Source organism: Temnothorax americanus, unplaced genomic scaffold (genome assembly GCF_048541705.1).
Source record: "Temnothorax americanus isolate GAGA-0224 unplaced genomic scaffold, ASM4854170v1 Scaffold21, whole genome shotgun sequence".
Lineage (NCBI taxonomy): Eukaryota > Metazoa > Arthropoda > Insecta > Hymenoptera > Formicidae > Temnothorax > Temnothorax americanus.
In genome coordinates, this window is record NW_027509349.1 from 3,612,861 (window position 1) to 3,635,846 (window position 22,986).

The 22,986-nt window shown below is 41.2% G+C and overlaps 3 protein-coding genes and 1 long non-coding RNA gene across 7 annotated transcripts in view; 2 read left to right on the forward strand and 2 right to left on the reverse strand.

Moving 5' to 3' along the window:
• Window positions 1–187: 187 nt before the first annotated feature.
• Window positions 188–5,706, forward strand: LOC143897880 (paxillin-like). Of its 3 annotated transcripts, none has more exons than XM_077406834.1 (6): window positions 188–410; window positions 1,896–2,186; window positions 2,281–2,454; window positions 2,936–3,166; window positions 4,846–4,966; window positions 5,045–5,706. In XM_077406834.1, the coding sequence occupies exons 1-6, from the start codon at window positions 387–389 to the stop codon at window positions 5,188–5,190; spliced, it is 987 nt and encodes a 328-aa protein (XP_077262960.1). In that variant the 5' UTR covers window positions 188–386; the 3' UTR covers window positions 5,191–5,706. The 3 variants fall into 3 exon arrangements, with proteins under 3 accessions (XP_077262960.1, XP_077262961.1, XP_077262962.1); XM_077406836.1 differs by lacking the exon at window positions 188–410 and adding an exon at window positions 1,188–1,367; XM_077406835.1 differs by lacking the exons at window positions 4,846–4,966; window positions 5,045–5,706 and adding an exon at window positions 3,339–3,991 and having other exon boundaries at window positions 192–410.
• A 136-nt stretch (window positions 5,707–5,842) lies between these two features.
• LOC143897897 (uncharacterized) overlaps window positions 5,843–22,986 on the forward strand; it is a 46,948-nt gene continuing 29,804 nt past the window's right edge. The window contains exon 1 of one of the 2 annotated variants that reach the window (XR_013257022.1): window positions 5,843–7,288. This is a non-coding gene — a long non-coding RNA (uncharacterized LOC143897897). Of the gene's footprint in view, window positions 7,289–13,270; window positions 13,405–22,986 lie in introns of those variants that run through there. The other variant, XR_013257023.1, reaches the window with a different exon arrangement.
• Window positions 9,143–13,115, reverse strand: Xbp1 (X box binding protein 1). The gene is given in 4 exon segments (XM_077406863.1): window positions 9,143–10,117; window positions 10,629–10,766; window positions 10,769–11,153; window positions 12,596–13,115. Coding segments are annotated over 4 exon segments (1,437 nt in total). The 5' UTR covers window positions 12,874–13,115; the 3' UTR covers window positions 9,143–9,481.
• Window positions 17,287–22,455, reverse strand: LOC143897663 (uncharacterized). Its single transcript, XM_077406469.1, has one exon. The coding sequence runs from the start codon at window positions 22,453–22,455 to the stop codon at window positions 17,287–17,289; it is 5,169 nt and encodes a 1,722-aa protein (XP_077262595.1).

Below are 22,986 nucleotides of genomic sequence, written 5' to 3' on the forward strand. Positions count from 1 at the left end.
GCAGGCTGCTTTTAAACATCTGACTCTCGTGATTAATAATTTCGAGATTGAGTTGATTGTAAACCGGCGAATTCAGACTTCAACGATTGTCGCTCGATTCGTGCGATTGTAGAAAATCGAACTCGCCGGCGATTAATGGGGGTGTTGATCCCCAAGATAATTCGCATTCGGTAAAACGGACTGTTGTCCCTCCCTCCCCCTCGAGCAGAGACTACCCCACTGACGGAAAAGTGAGAGTCACCATACAAGAGACGTCTACGGAGATACAGCCGGTCTACGACGGCTATCCCTCCAGTCAACATGGCTCACTGAGTCGAACCGAAGTTCACCGGAGTTACCCTAACGGTCATACCGCGAGTAACGCTACCAAGGAGCTGGACGACCTAATGGCTTCGCTTTCCGAATTTAAGGTATCCATCCATCCATAACATAATCACATAATTGCGTACATAACGCGATGACCCTTGCGGAGCGGCCAATATCTTATTGTTAATATATATTTCGTTTTTGAGAGAATTTAAATGTATAATTTTAATTGATTAAAAGGAAGATATACGAATTGACAAATCGTTCGAATGTTTAAAATATATGTTGCAAATATTGACAAATTGAGAAATTCGTAAAAAAATGTGAGAAAGGTGTAGATTGAAGAGAATGCCGTTTCTAAAGGGTTAAATAGCTCTTTCGGTATCCACGTCGGCTTTCAGTCTTCATACGTTGCCAATGAGCATGGAATCACCAAATAAACTAAATTAAACTCTAGGGTTTGTTGCTGGCTGGAAGCCGAATGGACTTTTTTACGCACGTCTAATCTCATACCGAAAGAGTAAGCATATGTTGCTTCTCGTCTGCATTGTGTACATAACTAGGTTTCAAGGTAACATTCAAACATCTAGAAGATCTCTACCGTTCCAAGATAAAGAACTTGGAGGTATACCATTGTTTTTTTCGCATAAGTTCCATTCTTCCGTAAACGGATACACGTGTAGCTGTCGACGAAACAGGTACAGGCTGTCCCACTGCCCCCGACTGTTCGCCGCTTTGATTTACCGTGGAATCGGAAAACACTGGGGCGTTAAATCCACTCCTGCCCATTCTTGGCTCCCCACGTTACGAAAATAACCACCTCGCCACAACCGTGGAGACGGGGACTACCTCTTACCGGAGCCGCACTACATATTCCTTCCCGACGATCTCCCCCTGTTTCCCGCGGCTGCGAAAGAAGGGGGACCAAGAAGACGAGGCCACGGAGAGGTGGGGCACCCGCGCGTCGGTACGACCCGCCGGAATGCCCGGAGCTTTCGGCTAGTCTGCAAGCTCGCCCGTGGCGATCTACATCTCCTACTTTTACCTCATCCATCTCGCCCGTGGGTTTTAATTTCTCTTCACTCGACACCTCACGGACTCGCACCCTTGACATCTCGATCTGACCCTTTTCTCTCACCTTGTCCGTCAAATCAGTCACGCCGATACTCAATCTTGAACAACTTTCACATCCCGATCCCTTTCATTCGACACCTCGACACGTACATACGCATACAGACACGTGCACGATTGATACAGATTCGTAGAATTACGCAGAGAATTGTACATCCTCCTTTTTCGAGGGTTCAGTGCAACGAGTGCAACTATCTCAGCTCTTCGAGAAATCGAGATTATCGATCTCGAGGTTGAGGAAATCTTTTTCACACTTTAGAATAGCAAGCGATGCGATGTCAAAGAAGCTACAAGGAAAATAATATTTTCTTTAAATTCCTTATCGCTTCATTTTCTCAACCACAAGATCGAGACCGAAGCGCTTACGTCGCACTTCGGATTCAGTCTCAATCTCTCGGGTAGAGAGTTGTTACCCGGATTTTTACGCGCTCGATCCTACGATTCGCGTGTCTTTGCAGATCAATAGCGGCACCCATCAGCACCAGACGGTGACCGATTCTCCATACGCGAAGCCCAACAAGGCCACCAAGAGTTCGCAGAGCCCTTTACCCACCGAGAGCACGCAAACTCGCGTCCACATCACCGAGACCCACACGACCCATCTCTACCATCCAGGAGAGAGCCAACCTCTCAAGCAGAACCAGTTGGATTCTATGCTTGGTAATCTCCAGGCCGACATGAGCCGCCAAGGAGTCAACACAACCCAGAAGGGATGCTGCAACGCTTGTGAGAAGCCCATCGTGGGCCAGGTAGCCCTCAACTGCATCATGATTTTTGAAAGCTTGATCTTAATATCTGGCGATTGGATATCCTCCTTCACTTAATAATGTTCTTGCTACACAGGTGATAACGGCCTTGGGGAAGACGTGGCATCCAGAACACTTTACATGTACCCACTGCAACCAGGAATTGGGCACGCGGAATTTCTTTGAGAGGGAGGGTCATCCTTACTGCGAGACGGACTACCATAACTTGTTCTCGCCTCGTTGCGCTTACTGCAACGGGCCTATTCTCGATGTAAGGATCGCGGGAGCATTCTCGGGGCTTTTGATGGAAAGAGTACAAGTCTCTTAGCTTGGTTTCTATCTAAGTGCAACTGAGACGAAGAATGTCTCGTGAAGAAAATAATAAAAAGGACCCGACATAAACTCTCGTTTCACTTGAAATTTTTATCCCTTGGCATTCATGGAATGTCTGAACTTTAATATTCTTAACACAAATTGATAACATTTATAGTTCGAAGTGATAAACTTTAAATTTTAATTTAACTCTATAAACTATTTTTTTCACTTATAGCTGAAAAAATAACTCTATTAAATTAAAATTTAAAAATCATTAATTCGAACTACAACATAGTTATACTGGTCATAAAGTATAACATAAAGTGAGAAATATTAATCAATCATCTCTGGGCCAATTTATACTTTTTTCCTAAATGCCTCAAAATTTTTATCTTGTAAATTCGCTCACGGATGCGAGAAAAATGTTTTTCTTCCAGAAATGCGTGACCGCCCTGGAGAAGACTTGGCACACCGAACACTTCTTCTGCGCCCAGTGCGGTAAACAGTTCGGCGAGGAGGGCTTCCATGAACGGGACGGCAAGCCCTACTGCCGCGAGGACTATTTCGACATGTTCGCGCCCAAATGCGGCGGCTGCAACCGTGCTATCATGGAGAATTATATATCTGCGCTCAACAGTCAGTGGCATCCGGACTGCTTCGTGTGCAGGGTAGGTATCATGTTCGCAAAATTTATCTGTCTCATCACCAAATTTTGTTTTCAGCGCAAGCTTCACGAGATCGTCAACATCTTTGTTTCCTTCATGCTATCTTAAAAATCTCGAAAAATCGCGGAAGAAACGTCGTAAGAAACGCAGACACATTAAACTTTGACAATTACAGGATTGCAAGAAGCCAGTCTCCGGAAAGTCCTTTTACGCGATGGAAGGACAACCGGTGTGCCCCAAATGTGTCGGGGTAGACGACGACGAGGAAGAGGAAGAGCAAGAGGCGTAGGACATTGCTCGATCCCGCCGCCTCACATCATGCCAATTCCTCACGCTGATTTTCTTTGTCACTATTGCCCAGTTACCCCCGCACGATATGTTACCCCCTGTATGCCCTCTGGCTCTATGAATGCGGAGCCACCCCCCCCCTGATCCTTTGACAGGTGATTTAGCTTGGCGCTGAGGGAAACTAAGAGTGGAGAAACGCTGACTGCAAATCACCGTCGTCTAAATTCCGCATCATGAAACACACACACACACACACACACACACACACACACACACACACACACACACACACATCGGAAACACACACTTTGCACACGCATCGGACGCAACACCTCTTGCATCACAGGGCATACTTACTCTCGGCAAGCACAAGTACGAGCTAGCTGCTTTTGTTTTCAAGCTCGCGTCTTGACATTGTGCCGAGCTCTTGACAATGGAGAGGAATTCTGTCGAGCCGCGCGAATTAGTATTGTTTATGAGAAGTAAAGAAATAAACTATCCCTCCCTCACTCTATCCCCACTCCCCCAAAAAAAAGAAAACAAACCCCTAAAACAAAAAGACACACACGACACCAAGAGTCGACTAGGGCATCTACACATATAGCGACTTGGAGATGTGCGTCTTGTGGCAACAGATATGGGGAAGAGCCAAACTAAATGCTGTAGTGTCGACGATGCCGTCGTCACAGATGGATGTTTTCATTCCTTAAGTTGTATAGTAGCAGCAGATGAATCGAATTGATATAAAAAATTTATCTTGGGAAAAGTAAGACGATTAATTTCTCTCGATCGAATGTTTTATCTCTCTTTGAAAAAAGTTTCTAAATAATTAAATATCACATGAATAGATATAATAGCTTCTTTTGCGTCAAGGAAGCTAACTAAAGCGAGTAAAAAAATACATATCAATTAAAAATTCGATTCTTTTGGTAATACTATACATTTTATTATTATCTATAAGTGATAAACACAAAATGTCGATCTCTAGTCGTTTTTATTTAATTTTGTTTAAATTCATATGTATCTCGTTTTATTCAAGACGAGGAATAATAGTACAGTATATGCGTACACAGGATGTTTTCAAATTACTATTGATTTCTTGTAATTTTTAAATTTTTGCAAATATTTTTTTCTCAGGAACTATGGATTCTGTCATGTCATGATATTAATGATATAGATTTCATTGAAAACATCTAGTTTACGATTTAAAATCTCGTATATTTTTCCAATGTTTTTTCTATAGGACATGATATACTTATTTTTAAATAGATTTTGAAATATATTTTTTTTAAGATTCATAGAATTTTGCAATATTTTCTCGCGTACGTGTGTGTATATATCAAACTTTTTTTATATGATGTTCTCAAAACACGTCTATGTTATTTATTTTGCAGGATTGCAGACAAAAGTTTCAGGGAGGCTCCTTCTTCGATCATGAAGGATTGCCGTATTGCGAGACACATTATCATGCCAAGAGAGGATCCTTGTGTGCAGGATGTCACAAGCCCATTACCGGTAAATACACCAAATTTTTGAAATTTAAGATTTTTAATATGATGCTAACATGTCTCTTTTGCATTTCACTTTTTTCAGGTCGTTGTATAACAGCAATGTTCCGCAAATTCCATCCCGAGCACTTTGTGTGCGCGTTTTGCCTAAAACAGTTGAACAAGGGCACGTTCAAGGAGCAAAACGACAAGCCTTACTGCCATGGTTGCTTTGACAAACTCTTCGGATAAATAATTCATATTTTTCGGAATACTTTTTTTGTAACATAACGAAACGAGAGGCTGTTTCTCTCGGCAATGTTTTATTATACTTGACGAAATACGTATACGACATAAACACTTTTACTTGCTTTGATTGTCTATATAAAAGCGCGAGACGAGGACTCACATTGTCTAAAGTAGCCTTCTAGAATTTCAATTTTTTAAATCAAATATTGACTAACGAATAATGCATGCAAAAAGAGTAGAATTTTGATTACAATGACAAAAACCTTTTCTCTTCGCCAATAAATATTTAATAATCAAAAATTAGGCGACCTAACTAGCCAAAAAATTCCTCTATATTAAAACTCACGAGTCCTTTTTAAATATCTCTCACTTGAAAAGGACTAGATTATGGTCGAAACATCGTGAGTTTTAATATAGAGAAATTTTTTGACCAGTTAGGTCGCCTAATTTTCGTTTATTATAGGAATTTTGATTGTTACAGATTATTGTAAAGAGATTAAAGAATTTATTATCCTGTCACCATTTTTTAATCGATGAGATCGTATTATCTTACACAATTTCTTCTTTCAAGGAAATTGTAAAGTTGTTATACTGAATGGATATAAGTACAATTCAAATCCCATCCTTCGATTAATATCGAATAAATTTTAATAGAAACTTAATTTATGGATATATTTAAAAATTGAAATTAAAAAATCGTGATAAACCTTCTCTCTCATCAAATTTCCATTAAAAAATTTAAATTGGTTGAAAAATTAATAAATACGATAGAACATTCTGATCTTTGTGCGTTTTGTAAACTATTTAATTTTATATAATAAATCGCGCACGTATTCTCAAACCGCTCAGTTTGAGTTTGTCATGCCGTTTAACGATTAACGAGAAAAAAGGGTGTTATAGTTTATCTTTATTAATAATTTGTATCGATATCTAGTAATATTTGTATAACCGTATCTTTGCCACCAAATATCTCCTTAATGAAAGCTTTTCCCGTGCGTTAGAAAGATTTCGTATACTTATAAGATATTTAAATAGCACTAATATAATAATCAGTTTAAAATTACCGCGCAAATAGCGCTACAAGTTTACACATGCCTGCTATATCGAATCGCATATAGTAGAACAAATTCGCGTCACCATGTACATACAAACGACACTTTAGCGCACAAAATTGGAAAACAAAAGATATACCATTAGTTTGAGATTTATTTCTGTTGCACAGCGAAGATCGAAAAATCAATATATATATAATATACATATTATATATACACACATATAATATACATATTATATATATATTGTGACGTTGCGGCTCGCCGCATCGTCGCGGCGCCCCGCCGCCGTCACAAGACGCGGAATTTCGCGCCCAGGGACGGACCAGGGAGGCAACGGCGAGATCTCCAGGGGTCGTAATTAATTGCGTTTCCACGTTCTGATGACGTTCCTTTTTTTTGCAATGTAATACGCGCGGCACCTCACCCACACCACGGCACACCGTCGAGGGAGTACGTGGCGAGGAAAATCAAGGACGATCGATGACCCGGGAGGGGTGGCAAATGCGGAAGCAGCAGAGATCGCGGGCTGGCGAGAGCAGCGCGGCAGGCGGGCGGCACGTACGGCAGCGACGGACGAGGCCGCCGATAGCGGGGCCCCAAGCGCATGGGTGAACACCCGGCTTCAACAAAGGATCTCTACAAAACATCGACCTACGGGGTGACTGATCACCGCCCCAGGGTCAAACCGGAGACACACCGGCGAGAACCGAATTCCGTCCGCTGCTAAGGACAGAATTGAGGAGTCGCACGCCGCCGAGGGACCGCTGCACGCCCCCGAAGGATCTCGTATCGACAGCACTGCGCCGGGACACCGCGGGCTTGCAAGCTCGCGCCCGATTGGCTCGCGCGCCCCTCAGGAAGGGGTACCGTATCGATTCCGCAATCGAGCGGGTCTAGCGTTTTCACTCTTTGGTCGTCCGTCGGCGAGAATCGTTTTGTAAGATACGCGATAGCCACCCCAAGTCGGGTATTTCGATATTCGTATGGAGGATCGAGGATCGTGGTGGAAGGCGACGGCGAGGAGCCCAGGAGGAGGCGTATTCCCGGTGAGGTTGCCCGTAAATCGCGATATGTAAAGCCACGACACCGCCCTCCGGTACACGCTCTCGCTCGGGATAACGCATGTTAAGATTGAGTGTAATTTCGCGATCGATAACGAGAGCGAAGGGCCTCGGGATGGTATCGTGGCCGCGGAACCGTGGTACAAGCGTTGTGGCGAATCCCTGGAGATCGCGATAGGCGTTAATGAGTTCGGTATCGCGAGTATATTGCGTTGTCCTCGCGACATTGGTATACGGCCGCATACGGGCCGGTAGTTCGTCAATTGCGTTCCGTTTCTTCGCGTCGGGAAATTCTGATGTTCGAGCGTCGATGTTAGCGTATCGATCGGTGTTCGAATTTCGTTATTACGGGTTGATAATTGTGCTCTCGCGTTGAGAAACTTTGCGTCCGGTATTACTTGCGTTGCGTCCTATACTCGCGTTAATAAAGTACCGGCGTTCACACGCTTCGTGCGTTTAGATGTTAATTGCGTAGTTCTTCCTGGCGTTCCGTGGATATTAGAAGAGCACTTCGAGTCAAAGGTGGTGTGGCCTTCTCCACACCTGGCGCCCAACATTATTAGCGATATCGCGACTGGCTTGGTTAAATGACTCGGCGCCTTCCCGTTGCGCCCGAGCCGGATATCTCGCGTTAAGCTAAGATATTATTGCGACAGAGTTTTCGTACGGTCCCGGACGCGGTTTCCACGCAATCCAAGCGTGACGTACCCTTATTTCGCGACATTTTGTGTTGAATCTCACTCCCGTGAGTGATATTAAGCGTCTTATTATTATTCATATTATTCATATCATATTATTAATTGTTTGAGAATAGAACCTTCAGCGGGTTTATTAGAGACCCAGTTAATACTCCGTGGGTGTCTCGCGTCCGCAGTAATATTAGTTCTGTTAAAGGAATCTCGACACCCCGCCACCGGCATTCTTGATTTAGTTATCGAAATTATCTTGTGTTTGATCGAAGCCGGATGGATAAACGTTGTTATTTTCCCGACAACCAGTACTCAATAAATATTATATTCTTTGTTATCTGACTGAGTATGAAATTAACGTGTCACCCCGCCGAGTACCGCGCCGCCCTTCATTAACCCCGCCTGTGATTAAGTCAAGCTAGCCGATTCCACGCACCTCCACACTTCGTCTTGCGTCTCGTTTAGGTTTCGCGATTTCGTGGACGCGAAGGTACGCGTCTAACATTCGGAACATTTCGTGGAGTATCGGAGGTGCGAGGAAGTCACTGGAGAGGCCAACCATCCCGCTCTCCTAAGTCCTTTTGATCCGGCTCACGTCCCGGAGCGGTCCGGGAGTGCAAAAAGTCGTGACAATATATATATATATATATATATATATATATGTATAACATTAATAAATTTCTTAAATAGAGGCGTCTGTGTACGTGTGTATGTGTAAAAAAAATTCACTGGTTGTGTCTATGGAAAACTATTTACTTATCTTCTTACAACATCAAATAAATTAAAGAAAATTTATAATCTTGGATATATATACAAAAATATATTCTTATTACTAAAGTCACTCGTCTTAATGTTATTAACTTTGCATTGCAAATAATTTGATATACTGTTAATTTAAACCAAATTAGACAATACGTATAGTGCTAATTATTTGTGCTGCATAAAGCTACTATCCAAAACTTATGACAAAAGAGAAAGAGAGAGAGGAAACAAATTTATCTCTTCATAGAAGCCTGAACCGTCTCTCTGCTATTTTATAATAACTTTTATTAGAAAGCCTTTTTAAATTAGTTATACTCTGTCTCTTCCTATAGCTATCATTTACATAATGTAAAAGAATTTAATTATACAGATATAATTAACGCACACGTTGAGTGTGAACTTAAGTACATATGTCTTTATTACAAAATATTTACATAACTTGCAAAAGTTACATTTCCAAAATTACCCATTTCATTCAAAACGTTTACCAAGCTAAATTGCTCAATATTGATAAAAAGAAATGTGCGAAAGTCTAATCGAAGCTTGAAAGTTTTTATCGAATGTCAAATGAATGACAGACTGCGTATTATAATGATCTTTTCTGAAAGCTAGCCTTTCTCTCCTTTCTCTTTTGTATCCTACTTTCGCTCAAATTCTCCATATCACAGATGTAACGATTCGACATCGATCTGGCGCTCGCCTTGGCAGCACGCCTTATCTGGAACTGTCAGCCCAACGTGGGAAACAGCTCGCTGAAGCTCTCAGACCAGAGGTCGAACAAGGCGTCTGACACGTGTGATTCCGGAGAGTCGTGAGACTCGTATCCACCGTCCGACAAACTGGCGCAGTCTAGCTGCTTCGCCGAAGAACTGACGCCACAGCTGTCCACATCGCTCATAGCAGGTGACATGGAATTGGTGTACGCCGGCGAGAATTGCGTCGGGTAGCACAGATGAACGCTCGAAGAGGGAATGGTGAGATGCGTAGCGTCGTCCGTCATCTGGTTGACGACGTTGTTCTCGGTACTGACTACCTCCTGTACACACTCCTGGATACCCATGCAACCGTCGTTTTCCTCGCCTGGATACATAATTGTGATGGAGTTAGTGGTTTCGTCGTATGTACCGTAGAGAGTGTCGAGATCCGATGCTGTCTCTGATTCTTGTTTAATCTCGGTCTTGATCGATGATGTCGTGCTCCTTGTGTCGCAATCGGCGAGAAACCAATTAGATGTAGTTTGTAGACAGGAGGATGTGCTATTTACGCTTCCACCAGTTCTATTGGCTTCCACATTTTCTGATGTCTGCCCCACCAATGCTTCTGGATGGTTAGATTTTTTAACGGGAGCTTCGTTGACGGACACCTGTGGAATGGAGCGCAATCGGCAGGTCATTAAGGGAGAACAACTACATCATGAGGACGCGCGATTGCAGAGGAAATGAATGAAACGTTCGGATTTTCACCGGAGATTAAAACTTGCATTTGCCTCACTCAGATCAGAACTCCGTTCAACTTCGGAATATTTCATCCATCTCTACATCATATCCAACTTACTACACGTAAGCATGCAATTTTTTTTCAAAGAAGAAAAAGAACAGAAAATTGGAATCAAGAAAGAATAACGAACGATGTGTAATTATAATGTTAAAAACTACTAATATACGTCTATATTTATCAAAAAGAAAATTATCACTTTATTGGAAGGATGCATACCGACTATCATTATTTATGAGTTATTCGCTCCGATTGTGAGTAAAAGATACAATCAAAAAGGTGCGAGACAAATAGGAAATGGAACACAACATAAGAGTGACAATAAGCAAGAATACAACATGAGGTGCAATTATATATAAACTGCAACTCCCAAGACTCACTTGTTCATTTGATCTCTGAGGATTTGTTTCAACTTCTGGGCTGACATTTCGTAGGAGGCTCTCTGCCAGCTCTTCAAATTGCTCGGCGCTTTGGAAGGTGCTGAACAGGAAGTCTTCCAGAGGAAGTAAATCAGAAATTTCAGCAGCAGCGTTGCCCGTAGCGTCCGTGTCGGGCGCGATGCCGACTGTACTGTCCCACCCTGCGGCAGAGGGTCGGGGGATACTGCAGATCCCAGCGAAGGTACAGCACCGTCGACACGGGTCCGACAGGTGGAGCAGATCGTTTGCTGCTGATCTGTGATCGTGTTCCTCACTGCGTCTCTCTCGTTTCTAAGCCTCTTATTTTCATTCAACAGCCATTCGTTCTGTGACGTCAGCAATTCGTTCTGTGATCTCAGCATTGCGCACTCCTGCGTAAGCAGCTCGTTTCTTTCCTTTTGTGTCTTCACCGTCTCCTCAAGTTCGTCCAATCTCGCCTTCTTGCGGTCCCGCGAAGTTTGAGCGGCCACACGATTCTTCAGTTTTCTATCGATGTTAAATCGAACAAAAAAATCAAGTAAATAATTAAAATGATCATCTGTTTAAACAGGTAAGTTCTATCTCGCGAGAAAAGAACGGGAAGACGAATTATTTCGATACAAACTTATGATGGCAGAAATTAAAAAATTTAAGAATTTTGATGAAAAATTTAAAAAAATTAAAAATTTGTGCACTCCCTTCTTTTATTATTTTCATAAAATTCAAATAAAACTGTAGATATTATGTGTATTAGTATTCTCGAAAGAATTAACATTTCTTTGTGTTAATCTATTTTATTTCCCGATGTATGATGCAACAGTGTTTCTCGTTTCATTGTACCTTTTATGGGCAAGCCATTTCCAGTTGATAACAAGAAAAATGACGCAACAACTGCTACCGGTGATTACTCCACAAACTCATTTTGCAGGCATTAACCGAATCTATCGCTATACATATAGCGACTATCACGTAATCGCACTTACGTCAGTAAAAATAAATCGCCAAAGTGACGCATAACGAGCAGATGGCGTTTATTAGATATGCGAAAGATGCCTCGCGAGGATGTAATTCGCGGAATATCCTTGTAATTCGCGGAACACGCATCTCGTGCATCCTTATGAGCCATTCTACAATAATACATCGCAAACGATGGCAACTACTAATTAAAAAGTGTTATTTCCATGTTGTGCTTGTCAATTGCGGTTGTCAAAAGAGAGTTGGCAAACTTTTAATTTTTTTGGCGACAGTAAAACACTTTTCAACTGGCAGTTGCCATCGTTTGCGACGTATTGTAAAACCGGCTTAAGTCTCTTACGTAAATTGCTTTTTCAGAATCTTGATTCCGATAATAAATTCGCTGAGGCAAACTGTTCGCGTTGATATTACGCACGCTGATAAGCGAGATAGGGTTTATCTACAAGCTGAGTAAAGAGATCATGCCTGCTGAACATTAAACATGAGACTGTCAGGTTATCGAAAAAGACAACTTTTGTTGTTGGATAAGCTAAACTGATACGCGTCAAGTGCCATGAGCAAGACTGATACAATTCATTGGCTGATGTAATTCTCTGTAGGGTGAACCTTCGAAAAGAATTTCTATATCTTATACAGATTCAACCAAATTTAATTAATTAATACAATAGCTTGTGCTTGTGGAATGCGTTTCATTGCCATTAACAATTTAAATTAGATCAATGTTAAACAAGTGTCAGTTGGCAGAATTATAGAAAAATGTGCATGACAGTTAAAATTGCCTTTTCTATCTTGATCCTTGTCTGAAAATTGCTTAAAAAAGAAACTCAGGGTATCCGAGCGACAATAATAATTAGGAGAAAAAAAAAGACGGCTCTTCCTCTTCCCATTCTTTTTCCTAAGAACCGAGAGGACGATCTCCAAGTAAAGATCGGTACATAGATGGTGAATCCTGATAACCGAGTTCTCTCGCTTACTTTCGTTGCAGCTTTTCCTCCCACGTTAGATGATCCAGTCGGCGTTTCTTTCCGCGTACACGGATGTCCACGGGTTCGAGGAGCGTCGCGACGTCGTCGTCGCACGTCTCCTCTTGCTGACCGCCGGGGGCGGTCTTCCTGCCGTCCATCCTCGCCTTGTCCACCAGGATCGACGTCGTGAAGTTGAGTTTGGACACCGCGTTGCGCGGTTCGTTTCTCGGGATCGCCTTGGGCACTCCCTTAGGCAGGGTGATGATGACACTCTTCACGGAGCTCATAATCCGCCATGCGACGTGACGCGAAGCGTCCTACTTTCTCGAGATCCTGCTCGATTTCTACCTTCTCGCGCTAGCCAGGCTAGCCACACGATCGCGCCGTGTCTTTGACCGCGTCAGGATCCTCCGCGTGACAAATTCGAATTCGGCCCGGATATCGGCCGATCAACCCAAGCGAAACGCGCGAACGAACTCGAACACCAACTATACGATGTGACAGACGCAAATAAACTGACGCAATAAACAGACGTGAAGCGTGAAGTGAGGACGCTTGGTTGCGTTGCCACTTGCCACCATCACCACCCAGGCACGTGTTACGCCACGATTGGTCGAGCGTGAGTATCCGCTCGCCAATCACCGCCAGTCTGTTCACTCGCTCGATGCGACTCTTCATGCGTCATCCAGGGTTCTCAAATCACGGACCTCTCTCTGTGCATTCGATTTAAAAAAAGTGAAACGAACGAAATTTTACTGTAAATGCGACGAAAATTGGATACTTTGATGATAAGAGTAAGGGCACTTTTGGGAAAGCAGGTATGTGTAAATTATTAATTCCTGCAGGGATTCTCAACAATACCACAGTCTTTGAGTTTGAGAATCTCTATTCGAAATGATTGTCTCGGTTCACGTATTTTTCCTTCAATGAGGAATATAGTTGAGCTGTGCTTCCGTATTATCGGCTTTGTGGTTTATATCACATATCGGTTGTATGTTGCATCAGAATTGTTTTGACGTATTAAAAATATAGACCGTACAAAATAAAAAAAAAAGGTAAAAAAGAGCGCTGTGTTCGCACCTATTATCAAAATAGTATATTGTGTAAAATCAAAAGTCATAAATTCTATAGTCATGATGACGTCATTGTGGTTCCTCGCAAGGACGGTTTTGTGACGTCACAAAAGCATGTCTTTTTGACTTTTCTCATAATTTTTTTTATACATATAATTAATATAACATATTTATATTTGAAAATATATTAAAAAGTTGTTTATTTTTAAATAATTCATTATATTTAAATGCAAATTGTAGTACAAATTTTTTTCTCAGAGAATGTGCGTGAGAACACATTCCTTTTTCATGGGCTGCGGTCACTTGAGCTGGTGTGAAGTTGGCCTCCCCACTACTGAAAATCCAATAACTATTACCATTCGTTTGGTGGTCGTTTGGTGGTGTTTGGTAGTCCATTCCCGATGATTGGTAGTCAAAACTGTAACTAATAATGCGAAAAAAGACATATTCGCGTAAAGTTAGCCCCCTCTCTTGTAAAACTCGGCTTTCCAGACTGCGTATATCTTTAACTGCGTATAAGCATTCGTTTGGTGGTCGCGTGCTGACGTTTGGTAGTCCATTCCTATTTATTGTTAGCTAAAACTGTAATAATACAAAAAAAGACATACGCGCGTGAAGTTAGATCCGCCTTTTTTTTTTATTTGGCTTTCCAGATTGCATATATCAAACCGAACAAGTAACATTTACTTTACCAATAAATAATTAACCTGCATATATTTTATTATAACTATAAGAATTCGTTTGATGCATTTAGTAATTAAAAATATAATTGTTAAAGAAGACAATAAAATATATTATGTATGTAACTATGCGCGCGTTTCATAGAAATATTCTTGTACGATTGCATGTTGCATGTTTAATTATAATCATTAATATTTATTTAACAAGCATTTTATGATGTTTGGTAGTTAATTTTCTCAATAATTAATAATTAATAATTAAATACATATGGATCAAATTGGTGTAATCCACTTCTAATATCAAAACATTTTTTCAAGCTTTTTCTATAAAAAATCGATACAATAAAATAATATAAAGTTTTTTTAATTCTTCTTGTAGTCATATTTCATAGTTTTTTTTTCGAAATGTCAAGTAATATATAATCCTTTAATTTTTAGAATTGTAGAGCGTAATTAAAATAACGACCAATTATGTTTTGTAATTTTTACGACTCACGACTTTTTCACTCCCGGACCGCTCCGGGACGTGTGCCGGATCAAAAGGATTAAGTAGAGCGGGATGACAGAGGCCTCTCCGACGATTCCCTCGCACCTCCGACACTTCGCGAAACGAATTTACCGTTGGGCGCCAGACGCGTCAATGCGCGTCCGCGAAATCGCAAAAGAAAACCAAAACGAGACGCAAAACGAGACGTGCGGATGTGCGAGGAATCGGCTAGCTCGACCTAAGGGCGGGGGCGGGGGTGATGAAGGGCGGCGCGATATTCGGCGGGGTGACACGCCATAAATAAGGCCACGAACTCAAGCAATTGACAAATCAAAATGACATTTATTCTTTAGAAATTCGCGCGTGAAACAATAAAGGCCGATTCGGCTTCGGTCAATCAGACAAATCATATAATCAATCGCGCGAGCGTCAGAAATGAAACAAAAAAAGATAATGATAGCGCGGACGCCAGAATGAACGAAGTACCGCGTTATCGTATAGTAAACGCGCAGAAGGCGCTGCGATTAGATCAGAGAGATACAGTATGACGAAACTTACAATTAATATGGAACATCAACATCAGTAAACACGAAATAATCACGGAAATAGAAAATAAGATCTCGCAGGAAAGATCGCGAGAGGACGATACCTCACGCTCGGAGCAGCTCGGAGCGCGTGAACGCAACGCCGCGCCGGGAGTCGCACGAGAATTCTGTCGCCAATTATCTTAAGCCTAACGCGAGTCATTTGGGTGAATACAATACTCTGTCTTCAGTGATTTTCGTAACGCGCAGAACGATACCCCGGGATACTCGAAATAGCGCAGAATCCTGGAACGAACGCGGGGAAAACTGTGCGGAATTACCGCGAGCAATAACCGTAATTAAATAAATAATTAATTATTTAATTAATTCACTAATTAATAATTAATTCACTAACCGTATTAAAAACGATAAGACATTTTTTTATCGTTTTCTATCGGAGATGGTTACCAGGGATTATATTTAAATGATATAGTACACATTTTCTGATATATTATATACCTATTACATCATATTTAAACATTATATAATATAATCCAATATCTTTCTTCCTTACTAGAATAAGTATCAAACATAATACAGAGAAGAGAATTATTTTATACAGCTATAGATTATATAGTTATAGATAGCAATATATAATTATATAAAAAGCAATATATAAAACTATACAATAATATACATATTATAGATATATTATTGCATAGTTATACCAATATAATTAAACATAACACAGTTATACATAGATGAACATAAAATAATTATGTATATATGAACATAACATAACATAAATGAACACTTAAAGTTACGTACATGAAAATATGTCGAATATTTCATCTTGCTCAATTTCTGTATTTTCAACCAAGTACATATTTTCAGAGTTAAACTTCTTAAGCATATTTATTGTTGGCTGAAAGTTTTTACACCCTTGTGGCATATTAAACCGTATCCGCATAATTGCATCTGCAGTTTTTACAGCCATTCTATTCCTTAACTTGTTTTTTATTACATTCATTATCGAAAAAGCGCGCTCAACTACAGCATTTGAAAAAGGCAAACACAGCATTGCCAAAGCAAATTTTGTAATATTGCCAAATTGTTGTTGGCCAGCAGAGTTCTGATACTGAAAAACTTCAACCCAAAATTCTTCTGGAGTAGATAATTTACTCCACTGCTTGGTATGAAGAATGCTCCATTCATCTATAGTCATATCAATATTTTTACATATGTTTTTAAATGCTACAACTAATTCAATTATCTTCGGCTTTATTTGTGACGTTGCTAGCTGTGGAGAAAGCAAGCTTATTTTTTCCAATAATTTAATATTGTCAGGGATTCGGTTCTGTAGCTGTTCACACAAACAGATCAAGAAGTCACGACATCTCTCATCTTTGATTACTTTAAGTTCGTGATGAGGCAAGCCAGAAGCTGTGTTCGTGATAATGACTGACTCGCTTTTTTGGAAAAAGATATGCTGCCTTTTATTGCTGCGTATAATGTTACAATGCTGCCTGTTCGGCGGTTAACGGACAAGAGCTAACTAACTAAACATGTGTGTCGTCTCTACGCGGCGAGAGAGCCCTCTGTTGATGGCGTCGACTAGTATCGGCGCTGCCGATCATTCTCAGGGGTGCCGCTAGCATGGTACAAAATAGTTTCAGGCGGGAAGTTCAATCTCTCCCAAACATACCGCCCCCCTTGAAAGGGCTATCCCTTTTAATATAATAGTGTGCATTGACTTCGAGAAACAAAGCTATTCGCATCTGATAAATCATATCGTTATATGTCGATCTGAAACTAAAAGAAATGATTAGATATATCCAAAACACAAAAAACTAAACCTTTTAAAGAACAAATATTTGATAAAGGATACAATGGGCACGCTAGAGTCCTTATTATTAAAAAAACTCCTTCATAGACTCTAATCCTCCTTTTGCAATGGAAGGATACATAATTTAGTAATAGGCCTCTTATAAGTTCCTTTAATAGTTTTGATCGAGGCTACTCGGGTTATTCCATCTGCGCCAGGGTAAATATTCTCTATACGCCCAACAGTCCATTTCAACGGAGAGGAATCGTCTTCTCGTATCATAACCATATCGCCGGTGGTTAATTGTAGCCCTTTAGAATATCGCCATTTAGTACGTTGTTGAAGTTGCTGCAAATATTCGCAACTCCAGCGCTTCCAGAAATGCTGGTAGATTTGATTAATACGCTGCCAGCGCGAAAGCCTGTTAATCGGCACCCGACTGACATCTTGTTGTGGAGTGGACGTGAGAGAGTCTCCAATTAGGAAGTGACCGGGTGTTAGGTATGAAAGATCATTAGGATCATTGGAAATGGGTGTCAAAGGACGCGAGTTCATAACTGCTTCTATTTGAGCAAGCACCGTATACATTTCCTCGAAAGTTAATGCAACATCACCTACAACGCGTTTTAGATGATTTTTTGCAGATTTTACCGCTGCTTCCCATATACCACCGAAGTGAGGGGCGTGAGGTGGTATGAAACTCCACTCTATGTTGTCTTCCTTTAAAGTCGTGTCTACTGTATCTTGATGATGTTCATTATGTAGCAATTGATAGAATTCCTTTAGCGAGTTTGCTGCCCCTTGAAAGTTTGTACCGTTGTCCGAGTATATGCATGATACCTTACCTCGACGAGCGATGAAGCGTTTGAGAGCATTTAAAAACGCCTCTGTGGACAAGCTACTCACCAATTCAATGTGTACAGCCTTTGTACATAAACATACAAAAATGGCTATGTATGCCTTCACTAATTTAGCATTGCGAAGTTGGCTAGATTTTATGTGAATTGGTCCGCAATAATCAACGCCGCTGTGTGCGAATGGCTTGGATGGTGTGACTCTATATGAAGGTAACTCACTCATAATTGTTTCGGATGTACGTGGAGCTGCCTTGTAGCAAGTAATGCACTGTCTGATGTGTTTCTTGATGCTGTTTTGAGCTGATAAAGGCCAGTATTTGTCTCGCACGGCCGCCAGCGTTGTCTGTGCTCCGGCGTGGAGCTGCTTGCGATGCTCATGCGCTATAACGAGACGCGTGAAGGGATGATCAGCAGGTAATACGACGGGATGTTTCTTGTCAGGTGAGATTGCTGAGTTCCGAAGTCGTCCACCTACTCTTATGATATCTTGTTCGTCAATAAATGGAGCTAAACTAAGCAATTTGCTTTTGCGTGACACACATCCATTTGCCTTAAGGGAGTGCAGTTCTTGTTTAAATGCTGATTGCTGAATGATTCTTATAAGACGACGATTGGATTCAAATAATTCCTGTGTGGTTAAACGATCTTTAATTCTAGATTCTGGCTTGCTTCTAATGTTAGTGATAAATCTGATGCAAAGAGCGATGACTCTAATTAGCTTGTTTAGAGATGAAAATCTTGTGAATATTTCATGTTTGTCGTCAATAGTGACTATAGACGTGAGTGTTGGCCTCTGCTCTGGTATTTCTCCTAATAGAGGTGGTATATTGGTGTTCCAATCTTGAGCTTCGTGCTGCAACCATGATGGACCAGACCACCACAGACTTGCGTTACTCAACGATGCCGGAAAAGATCCTCTTGATACATAGTCAGCTGGATTAAATTCTGAGCTCACGTGATACCATTGAGTCGGTCGAGAGAGCCTGTGAATTTCTCCAACCCTGTTTGCGACAAAAACACTCCACCTTTTGTTAGTTGCCCTTATCCACTGCAACACAATCTCTGAGTCTGTCCAATAGCCTACATCCTCTATTTCAAGGCGTACTGATTTCAATGCTTTGTCTGCTAATTGCACTAGTAGGACTGCAGCGGACAACTCTAAGCGTGGCAATGTAATCGTTTTCAACGGCGCTACTCGAGACTTAGAACATAGCAGCTGCGTTGAATGCTGTCCTTGTGGATTAGTAATTCTGACGTATAGACATGCTCCGTATGCCTTTTCACTTGCGTCAGCGAAGCCGTGAATTTGAATCCTAGAAGCTTGCTTACATAATACATATCTTGGTATGGTGAAGTTGTAAATTATACTTAACTGATCTTGAAATTGTAACCATGCGGTATGTATGTCCATGGGCACAGTTTCATCCCATGCCAAATTATGCTTCCATACTCTTTGGATGAGTATCTTGGCAACGAGTGTGATTGGTCCAAGAAGTCCCAATGGATCGAATATTTTGGACAATGCTGATAACATACTTCGTTTAGTCACCTTGCGAGAATCAGAAATGTTGATGTCATATTTGAAACTGTCGTTTGACGTATTCCAATGCATGCCTAGTGTACATATTTCTTCGTTTCTGTTGATGAAGTGAATGGGTTCGCCAGTATCTGCGCTCGACATATCTTCTAGTACTTCAGGACAATTGGATGCCCATTTTCTGAGCTGAAAGCCAGCCTTGCTCAATACCTTGGTGGTTTCGTCACGTATCTGCTTGACTCCGGCAATGGTATCAGCTCCTGATAATAAATCATCAACATAAAAATCGTCGAGAATAGCTGCTGCTCCTATTGGATAGTTTATCCTTTCCAGGGTTGCTATTTTCTTGATTGATGCAATCGCTAGGAAAGCTGCTGCTGCTGATCCATATATTACGGTTAGTAGTGCGAATAAAGATATCTCATCCTTTTGATCGTTCCTCCAGAAAATCATTTGCAAGAAGATTTGTGCCTCGTCAATGAATACTTGACGGTACATCTGAGTTATATCAGCTGTGATTACATATACGAATGTACGAAATCGTAATAGGATCATAAAGAGATCTTGCTGCAACGTTGGCCCTACCATAAGGCAATCATTTAGTGATATTCCTGTGCTGGTGTCGCAGGAAGCGTCGAACACTACCCGTAGTTTTGTGGTTAGACTACTATCCTTCAGCACGTAATGGTGTGGTATGTAGTAGCGTGGGGCCTGCTGAGGTATTTGCTGCTCATCGATACGTACCATATGGCCTAAAGCTAAGTATTCCGACATAAATTGTGCATATTGCGCCTTTAATTGTGGTTGCTTCTGTAATTTACGTTCCATAGCAATAAATCTTTTCAATGCTGTGCTGCGTGATTCACCAAGTTGCTGTAGTTTCGTCTCCTTGATCGGCAACCGCACTATGAAACGGCCGTCTACGTTTCTGGTCGTAGTTTTTTCGAAATGTTCCATGCAGAGTTTCTCTTCGGGAGTAAATGGAGTTTCTTCATGGATGTGTTCCATGTCCCAAAACTTGGATAATGTTTCGTTGATTTGCTGATTAGTGGATAAATTACATGCTCTGGATTCTGCCGGGTTGTAACTACACGTCTTGCCACCGACGATCCAACCTAGTTGAGTCTTTTGTAGCGTGGGCTGATTTTTATGCAATTGTATCTGTCCGACACATATTAGTTGCCAGAAAATCTCTGCACCTATAAGTATATCAATTTCACCTGGTATGTGGAATTGTGGATCCGCTAACCTGATATTATTTGGAATCGTGAACTTATCTATGTTAACTTGAACTTGAGGCAAATTGTCCGTAATAGCATTTAGAACATAACATTCAATGTTTTGAGAATAAGATGTGTGCATTGATTTTATTCGTATTGTGACTGTGCTACACGAATGCGTTTGTGATTTATTAATTCCTGTGACGGATATGTTTGTTTGCCTTTGCACGAGATTCAATTTTCTTGCTAGCTTTCTTGTGATAAAACTAGATTGTGATCCTGAATCTAATAATGCTCTACATACATGAATGTTGCCATGATGATCATAGACATTTACGCTTGCCATTGATAATATAATCTGGCCATACTTATCTTGAGAGCTGTGATGATTTAGAGTGACTGTGCTAGACGGACTTGCTTGTTCCGACTTATTTGTAGATGTGTTATCCTTGTTGGACTTGTCTTCTATGTGTAGAAGCGTGTTGTGCTTTTTGCTGCATGTTTGACACGTTGACGATTTGCAATCCTTGGCTTGATGTGTAGTGGATCGTAGACAGTTTATGCATAGATGTTTAGCTCTTACTTCTTTATTCCTATTTTCGCTTGGCAATTTCAGAAAATCAGGACATTGAAATATATAGTGCTTCCCCTTGCAGTAAGCACAGCCAATGTTAGAAGCAGCTACGTGAGTATTAACCTTGTTAGATTTACGAGAATTTGACGCTACTGAATCGCTAGATGCCTTCTTGGATACGGCTGATAACGCTTTGCATTTATGTATCAAGAAATCAATGAGCTGTTTTAAAGTGGGCATGTCATTTGCTCGAATCTCATTCTCCCATTCTCTTGCGATGATTGAATCTAACTTAGTGATGATCAAGTGAATGATAAGATCATCCCAATGCTCAGTGGGCCTACCTAAGCTTTTTAACGAACGCAAGTGCCGTAATACGTCGTCAATTAACTTCCTTAGTGCTATACTATTACCCCTTGTAATTGCAGGTAAATCATATAACGCTCTTATGTGTTCCTGAGCTATCTCACGCTTGTCGTCGTAACGTTGCTTTAATAAGTCTAAGGCTTCTTGGTAATTATTAGAAGTGATTTCCAGCGATTCAATAACGTGCGCCGCGTCGCCTTCCAATGAGGAAATTAAATAGTGGAATCTTTGTATGTTTGTTAACTTCGGATTGAGATGAACCATCGACTCGAATGTATTGTAAAACGGATACCAATCCACGTAATTACCGGTAAACTTTGGTATTGCAATCTTCGGTAAGTGCATCTGACTGATGTCACGGACATAACCTTCATTTCCGTTCGGATTCGCGACCTCGATCTGCGTAGGCGCTAATAAACGTTCGATTTTGCTAGCAATACTGAAGTAACTCTCTTCGAAATTTAACCATTCTTGTTCTTGCTCGGCCTGAAGATCGGCTTTTTCGATACCATCTAAATCCTCGGCTAATTCTACTAACTCGTCAATTTGCGCTTGGATATCATTGAATTGATTCCAATATTCAGCGAATCGTTGTTTCCGCTGTTTTACGTACGCGATATCTACATCTTGTGGATCTATAGCATCGATCGCGTTTCGAGTACGCGTGCATTGTGATTTTACGGATGCTCGTTTTGCTTTAAAAGCCTTTAATTTTTGCATCGACATTATTACGAATGATGTCGCACAAGGAATGAAGGGAGAGGAAAGATGGAGACTCACCTCGTTGCGTTGTAATGCGCTGCAGTGCGCTCGTTTTCGTGGTTATATTATACTTTGCTACTTTTGCTCTTGTCGCATTTAAGTGAGATTTATTCCGTTTTGTCAGCATATCCGGCTCGAAGGACCATGTTCGTGATAATGACTGACTCGCTTTTTTGGAAAAAGATATGCTGCCTTTTATTGCTGCGTATAATGTTACAATGCTGCCTGTTCGGCGGTTAACGGACAAGAGCTAACTAACTAAACATGTGTGTCGTCTCTACGCGGCGAGAGAGCCCTCTGTTGATGGCGTCGACTAGTATCGGCGCTGCCGATCATTCTCAGGGGTGCCGCTAGCATGGTACAAAATAGTTTCAGGCGGGAAGTTCAATCTCTCCCAAACAAGCTGCTTGTTCGAAAGAATACCCAAAATCGATAGCCTCAATTCTCATTACATAATCTTTGAAGTTAAAGCTAGCAAGATTTTTTTTTTCCAAT

Excerpts from the sequence above, each read along its gene's own strand:
- LOC143897663 (XM_077406469.1), bottom strand. The coding sequence starts at position 22,455 with ATGTCGATGCAAAAATTAAAGGCTTTTAAAGCAAAACGAGCATCCGTA.
- LOC143897880 (XM_077406834.1), top strand. The coding sequence starts at position 387 with ATGGCTTCGCTTTCCGAATTTAAG. Across the intron at positions 3,167-4,845 it reads CGGACTGCTTCGTGTGCAGG|GATTGCAGACAAAAGTTTCA; the intron begins GTAGGTATCATG and ends TTTATTTTGCAG. Across the intron at positions 4,967-5,044 it reads ATGTCACAAGCCCATTACCG|GTCGTTGTATAACAGCAATG; the intron begins GTAAATACACCA and ends CACTTTTTTCAG.